The 8379-nt window shown below is 34.8% G+C and overlaps 1 protein-coding gene across 4 annotated transcripts in view; it reads right to left on the bottom strand.

Moving 5' to 3' along the window:
• Positions 1-8379, bottom strand: part of LOC106881530 (cilia- and flagella-associated protein 206) — a 100733-nt gene that overhangs the window by 33070 nt on the left and 59284 nt on the right. For all 4 annotated transcript variants that reach the window (XM_014931950.2, XM_052965702.1, XM_052965703.1 and 1 more), the window contains 2 exons: positions 8136-8228; positions 5379-5497 (listed from right to left, as the gene is read on the bottom strand). In XM_014931950.2, the coding sequence (XP_014787436.1) occupies positions 5379-5497; positions 8136-8228 (212 nt within the window). The remainder of the gene's footprint in view (positions 1-5378; positions 5498-8135; positions 8229-8379) is intronic.

Raw genomic sequence — 8379 nt, 5'->3', positions numbered from 1 at the left:
AAGTGTTGATACCCATTATCTTGTTTTTAGCATTGAGCTTTGTTTTTAGTATTGATCTAACTCGTCTATAGTACTCTTTCTTTATTTTTTCTTTCATTTGTGTATGTTGTATCCTATCTAGTTCATTGACTCCTAAATACTTATATGATTGGCTTTCGTCTAGTTCTCTTATTTCATTGGCTTTATCTAGTGTTATATTGCTACTTTTAACTAATTTTCCTCTTTTCAGGGTTGCTTTGGCACATTATTATTATTATTATTATTATTATTATTATTATTATTATTATTATTATTATTATTGTTGTTGTTGTTGTTGTTGTTGTTATTTAAGGTAGCGAGCTGGCAAAATTGTTAGCACACTGGGCAAAATGCTTAGCAGCATTTTGTATCTTTATATTCTAAGTTCAAATTCTTCTGAGGTTGACTTTACCTTTCATCCTTTCAGGGTCAATAAATTAAGTACCAGCAGAATACTAGAATACTTGAATCAATGTAATTGACTTAACCTCTCCCCAAAAATTTCAGGCCTTGTGCCTTTAGTAGAAAGGATTATTATTATTATTATTATTATTATTAGTAGTAGTAGTAGTATTATATGTTTGGCTTTTGCTTTGTATTTGTACAAACTGACTCCAAGTCTCACCCAGAGACCGCAAGACAAGCTAGAAGTTCAAGTTGGTCTTATGACTAGTGTGCCATGTATTTGGTTTTGCACAGAGTATTGTTCTAGACAATGTCTGTCAAAAACAAGAAAATTAGAAGTTTGTTATATACATTTAAAAGTATTTTTGACAATATTTACAGATTAAAATGTTTTGGGGGATTACATAGACAATATTATTTTTTGTAGGAGTAGTACCCATGAGCACTATTTTTTTAAAATTTCTTCCTTTTTGGGGGGATTTCCTGGTATTTATTCATCATCATCATCATCATCATCATCATCATCATCATCATCATCATCATCATCATCATCATCATTATTATTATTATTATTATTATTATTATTAAGAAGGTCGCCAGCTGGCAGAATCGTTAGCATGCCACGCGAAATGCTTAGCAGTTTTTCGTCTGCCACTATGTTCTGAGTTCAAATTCTACCAAGGTTGACTTTACCTTTCATCCTTTTGGGAGTTGATAAAATAAATACCAGTTGAGTACTGGGGTTGATGTAATCAACTATCCCCCTCCCCCAAATTTCAGGCCTTGTCCCTATAGCAGAAAGGAATAATATTATATTTAAGGTGGTTAGCAGGCATAATCTTTAGTATCAGACAAAATGCTTAGCAGCATTTTGAGTTCAAATCATGTGAAAGTCAACTTCGCCTTTTTTTCTTTCAGGGTTGAGCAAATGGGTTAATGTAATCAACTAACTTTCTCCCCATAAAATTACTGACCTTGTGCTAAAATTGGAAACAATTATTATTATTATCATTATTATTGGCAACCAATAACAAAGGTGGTGAACTGGCAGAATCATTAGCACACCGGATGAAATGCTAAGCAGTATTTTGCCTGTCGCTACGTTCTGAGTTCAAATTCTGCCAAGGTCAACTTTGTCATTTTTTTTTTTCCGGTTGGTGAAACAAGTACCGGTCAAGCACTGGGGTCGATGTAATTGACTTACCTCCTCCCACAAAAATTTCAGGCCCTATTCCTATAGCAGAAAGGGTTATTATTGGCAAACAAATCGCTTTGCAGTATTTGTTCCAGCTCTTTACCTTCTATGTTTAAATCCTGCGAAATTCAATTTTTCACCTCTTTGGAGTTGATAAAATAAAGTACCAGTCAAGTACTAGAGTAAATGATATTGACTAACACCCTTTCCTCAAAAACTGCTGGCCTTGTGCAAATTAAAAAAAAAAAATTTTCCACCCTTTTCCTCATCATTATTATTATATCTGTAAAGTGATTTATTTTGGGAAGGGCATCCAACTTGTAAAAAGCATGCCAAAACAGACAGTGGAACTTGGCAGAGTCTTCTGGTTTACTATCTAAACCCATGCCAGCATGTAAGACAGACATTAAATGATGATGATGATGATGATGATGATTGTTATTATTATTGTTATTATTATTCCTTCATAACACAGTGTAAAAATGCACTGGAGTCTTTAGTCATCTGTCAAGTCACAACAAGGACCTCAGACAGATATTTTCCTTAAGGTGTGTGCTGTGCCCAATAAGGCTGCCTTTTGCAAGACATCAATCTTGCATGGGATTTCCAGTTGCCTTAAGGAGTCATGAAGTTTCAATGGGATTGAGCCCAACATTCCGATCACCAGTCGTTTCACTTTTACTTTACCTTCTCGCATTCCATATAGTCTTGCCATTTCCACTTTCAATTCAGAGTTCTTGGAGATTTTTTCAACTTCTTTACTTACAATATTCATGTCATTTAGTATGGCTACATCAATGATCTGACAGTATTTGTCTCTCTTATTCAATATGACAATATCCAGCTGACGGTGTTCAATTACACAATCCGTCTGAAAATCATAGTACCAGAGTATCATTACTTTTCCATCTTCCACTTTCAATTGAAAGAAATCAAACCGCCATTCAACATAATGATGTTGAATGGATGTTTGATTTTTATCACTCTCTGTACATGTCTTGAGACTGCACTGTCCTCAGACTAACACCCCAAAACTCTGAAATGTTTATATTGGAGTTTCTGGCATGAATGCCAAGCAGTACAGCATGTCATTTCCAAATTTCTGGCAGAGTGAATTGCATCATGGTGCTGTTTTTCTCACAGACGGTGCACAACTGACCCTACTATACTGTGTAGTTGACAAAATCAAAACCAAACAATGTGTAAGCACAAAAATAAAAATATAAAATGGCAACAATGTACCTAGTGCACCCTGTATATAAAGGCTGCCGGACCTGTAGCTTGATTACAAGTGTTTCATTGAGTATCTCCATTCATACTATATCTCAGCTAAGATAGTGCTAACAGGGCTGCTCAACAATAGCAGTAGCAACAAAACTATTAATTACAAAACAACACCACAAAAAAACAATGATAAATACCAAGTATTGCTGTTATTTGAGAGGAGAAACACTGCCTCCCCTTCTGATGCTCCAAGCAGAATACTTCTCAGTTCAACCCCTTACAACAGTGTTTCTCAACCATTTTTACCTATGAACCTCTTTGATTTTCTATTTTATTTTATTGAATACATACTACTATCACCTTTTGATGTTTAAAAAAATCATATTATATCTTTATATTTAAATATTATTAGGAATTGTATAAAAAAGTGTTAAAATATTTTGTTTATTGTAGAAGTATAACCAATTTATTGGACATAAATTATAACAAAAAATCTTATATGGATCTTCAAGGGTCATGTGAACCCTGTTGAGAAGCACTGCCCTACAAGGCCCTACCAGCTAATAACCATTATGAATCAAGATTCCAGTGGAGCTTCTTGACAAAGTCAGGGAGGACTTGTATTGTGCTGGCTGTGTGGTTGTTCAACATGGTGAAATAGCAGCCAAATCTCTTTTAAACCATGCTCTATTGTTTTTAGAAGAGGAAAAAACACAATGGATAATGTAGTCCAAGATATACAAGATAGGATCACTCTGGTTGGAACATCTTTGAAAATAGGTCAGCTCAGTTAAAGATGACTTAGGAATGAAAACAACAACAACATAAAAAAATTCATTACAAAAAAAATCTCACCACATACTGAAGTGGCAGAATGGTGAAGATCAGGAGTTCAAATCCACTACAAGTAATTCATTGTTTCTATGCACAGAACACTCTACTCCACATTGCCTTAGTTAAACTAGCTGTGAGAAACAATTAATAATGTCATCATGAAATGCTACCTGGGATAGGGGAAAGGTTTATATGAGGGTTAGTCGAAAAGTTCAAAGGCTGACTATGAAGGAGTGATGCTAGAGCTGTGAACACTTGCATACATTAATTTCAGTTCTTCTTATTAATAACTTCATTGTTTCTTTCCAGATAAACTGACACCTGGCTGTTCAATGTAGCAATTCTTCTTGAATTGTAGCAATTCTTGAAAATGGACAAAATTTGGCAACATGGTGTTATCAAGTACCTGCAGAGAAAGGGTTTAACTCACAAGAACATTCATGCTGACATGGTTGCTACATTACAGAATGATATTCCAGCTTCATTGATAGTGCAAAAGTGGGCAGCTGAATTTGGGAGGGGAAGGGAGAGACTTGAAGATGACCCAAGGTCTAGACGTCCTGAAATTTCCACCACTAAAGAAAATATTGATCATGTTCACCACATGGTGAAGGATAACAAGTGATTGACTATAAACTAGATAACCAAGTGCACCAGGCTGATCACATCACAGGAAAATCTGATATTGTGTGAGGTAGATCCAGCTGGTTTCCTCAAATGTTTCCTAAGCCAGCATGAGTGTTGGGTTCATCACTTTGAGTCAGAGACAAAGAGGTAATCCATGCAGTAGAAATACCCCTCCTCTCCTGTTCCAAAGAAGGCCAAGGTCGTTTCTTCTACAGGGAAGGTGGTGGCCTCAGTTTTAGGGGATACAAAATGCATTGTGTTTATTGAGTATTGTGTTTATTGAAAGGGCCACACTATCAATAGCAAGTAGTATGCCAACTTGCTGAGGCAATTATGAAAGGCTATCAAGACCAAACATTCAGGGAAACTGACAAGTCCTTGCTTTCAATGGCTGCTGCGCATGACTGTGGCTTTGAACTAGTTGATCATCCTCCCTATTCTCCTGATTTGGCCCCATCTGATTATCACCTGTTCTCCAACATGGAAAAACACTCGACCAGGAACAAGTATTGAAGTGATGATGACATCATGTCTGCTGTCAATGACTTTTTTGATGAACAGGATGAAAGCTTCTTCACCAATGGGATCCAAACACTGCAAAACTTAATGGAAGAAGTGTGGAGGGCCACAAGGGGAATGTGTTGAAAAATAAACCTCATTTAGTCACATTCTATGAGAATATTTTGGTCAGCCTGTGAGCTTCTCAGCTGACCCTTGCATATCACTACTTAACATCAAAAAACAAGAGCTAGCAAATCATTGACCCTTAAATAGTCTGTGTTTTGGGAAGTATTCATGTTTATGTTCAAGCACCGATTTAAATCTTGAACAATGTGATGCCTGTTTGAAATAACAGTATTTTTATTGATATATATTCATCTCTTAGATTGAATAAATAAAGTAACAGCATACCAGTTTCTTCTTTAACCTGCAACAGTAGCAATAAACAAGAAATAGATATTTTTTTGTTATTTCTGATGCTGGATTCACTCATGTGATTCATAACTCAGTCTTCAAAACAACATAAAACTCCTTATAAGTAAGAATGGATGTTTACTCAGTAAACTTAACTAACCATAATGGCGTTCAAAAATGATTCCAATTGACGAACATTGATTAATGATTGTTTCATCAGAGTCAACTGAGTAGGAGTTACTTTATCTTGCTTTTGGTCCAGAAAATGATGAAGAATAGCTGTAAATATGAAAGCAAGCAGTAAAAACAATGGTCGAAATTGCAAATGTGTATATGATTAACAATAGTAACATCAAAACAACATCAGTTACATGCAAGCATATAAGTAAAAGGAGTGATAACTTAAAAAAGACATTACTACATTCCTCAGATAAGGCATTAATACAAGAAATCTAAATGTTTCCAAAGGACCACAAAATTCATTTAAGATCCTCAGCTTAGCTTTGGATCCATGGCACTGAGCAAATAAGAGACAAGTATTCATCTTGAGAAGATTTTAGACTATAGTAGATAGTACTTTCATATGATCTGGTACCTATTCTCAATAACTTGGTGAAATGGGTATGTAGAATCAAATGCAATTTACAGATACAGTAGATTTGAATTCAAGATCTATAAATTAATAATTCACTATCAAGTTCACTCGGCCTTTTGAATAGCAAATAAGATACTATTCAAACTTTACAGATAATTTTGACAGCTTACTCCATTTTGTGTGTGTGTGTGTGTTCTTTGTACAATGTTTGTAACACAGTGTAACTCATTCAACACCTTCATACCATTTTCTTTATTCTTTTCAAAATCAGAAGAATCCATATGGTCTACATTTATCTTATAACTTTCATAAGATGAGAGAAAAATTTTCCCCTGGATAGGATGCTGGTCTAATATAATAATCTTTTGTTACAGGATCATGAGATAAGCCAAGTCAGCACTATAAGCCTATGAATCAATTCAAGTCAATTCCCAAGTGTAGCATTGATTACCACAGTGATTTATATCACTATCTGTATATATTAGATCTAAGGATCTTGGCCATGTACACATGCAGCAACAATAACAGGATGTCTGTATCACTTGGTCCTATCCACTTAGACATCCACACTTTTCCTTTATACTAAGCCCACCCCACAAAAAGTATCTTGCTAGGTGATTTGTTTTTACCATGTCGAGAGGGAAGGATAACACTAATTATCCTTTATTTTTTTTTCATGCCCTCTGAGACTGATGGAAGGTAATGGTAAAGTTATTCTTATACCAGAGAGATCACTCCAATGCTTGCAATAGAATGATCTCTATTAAAGGCACCCAAGGAGCAGGATGTAATGTCAAACTAGTAACAGATTAAGCCTACCATCCAAGAACTCAGACAGGAAAGAACCAAAGTAAAAACCACATGACATCTTGTCTAAACACTAACAATTCCACCAATCCACTGCTCTGGATGTGTGCTTTATTTTATCTTCCTGAAAAGAAGAAAGGTAAAGCTTACCTTGAAATAATTTGAACTGTGTGCACAGAGAGCTAGAACAAATACCACAAGGTACTCTCACCCCTTGAATGAATGTATATATGTTTGTATGTATGTATGTATGTATGTAAGTATGTATGTATGTATATAAGTACATACATATGTACATACATAATGTATATGCATTAACATACATACATATTTATGTACATACGTACCTATGTACATAAATACGTATGTATGTACATATATATATATACTTATGTATGTATGAATGTATGTATGTGTGTTAATGCATATACATTATTTGGAATCTTCCTGCAAAGAAGGACTGGTTTCTAACAAAGATATAAAGCTCATTCATTGAAATGTAAATGACAAAAACAATATCACACTATAAACTTGAGAAAAGTCTTGTATATTATTACTGTTCCATTTACAGATTGTATTTTCAATGTGCAAAATAGCTGGCTGATTTCTTTTTCTGCAAACTCTAGCTTATCCAGATTGTCACTTAGGCATTTACTCACAAAATCTAGTGTACTAATTATTGGTATAAATGTGAATTTATAGTCAGGAATTTATAGCTCGAGGTTCAAAGCAATTGTCTGTAATTATCTTCTCTCTTTTTGATTTTTGAAGAGATTTTCACATCAAAGGGCAGCTGGCCTCTATGAAAGTTCATACTGTTTCTTGTTTATCCCAAGCAGCAATGTCCAGTTTGTTATGTTTACACATGAGTGAAGGCTTGATGGGAATATTTTACCAATATTCCTTGTTGATGTTTATATATGTATTCAATAATACAGGAATCCTCTATGTTTATTCCAATGCCATTTTATCAAATGGCATTGTATATTATTTCAGTGACAACGTTATTTACATGAGGAGGTAGTACTTTGATGACATTTTTGGTCAGCTGCTAATCACGTGTGATGTTTTCCACAAAAATATGACATGGTCTGCATTTTTGGTCACATTTTGGGGGCACCAAGGGCTTCATTTCTCTTATGCATGCATACATAAATGCGTTGATGAATCAGCACAGAAATTTACATGGTAAAGCCCTCAGTAGAGCTAAGTTCAAGACCTGGTCATAGCTACTTCACTAAGTTCAATTCCTGGTCATTGTTACTTCACTTACTCCACTCTTATCCTTAGAAAAGGAAATTATTCATAACTTCCACTCTCTCCAACCACTGAAGATAATAGGATTGTTTAACCATAAATAGATACTTCTGATTTCAAAAGGTCAAATCAATGATTCTATTTAGCTCTTTATGCTCTGAGTTCAAATCCTACCAACATCAAAATTTAACAGATCAAGCAATCTGCATAGAGAATCCAATCTACTACTGATTCTTATTAGAAATAGTTGTTACTCACAGGTGTACTTATCTATGTATTCACTTGTATTGTGGATATCTCTCTCAATAGTTTTTGACGTCTGTGGAATGGCTTTTTTCAAAATGACTGGCACTGAAATTGAAGGACAATTAGAAATATAACATTTCTGCTGATAAACCCAAATGTATGGCAACAATATGTGAGAGCTATATTTTGTGTGTGTGTGTGTGTGTGTGTGTGTGTGTGTGTGTGTGTGTGTGTGTGTGTGTGTGTGTGTGTGTGT

Source organism: Octopus bimaculoides, chromosome 2 (assembly GCF_001194135.2).
Source record: "Octopus bimaculoides isolate UCB-OBI-ISO-001 chromosome 2, ASM119413v2, whole genome shotgun sequence".
Classification (NCBI taxonomy): domain Eukaryota; kingdom Metazoa; phylum Mollusca; class Cephalopoda; order Octopoda; family Octopodidae; genus Octopus; species Octopus bimaculoides.
This window is presented reverse-complemented; position numbering and strand designations above follow the sequence as displayed.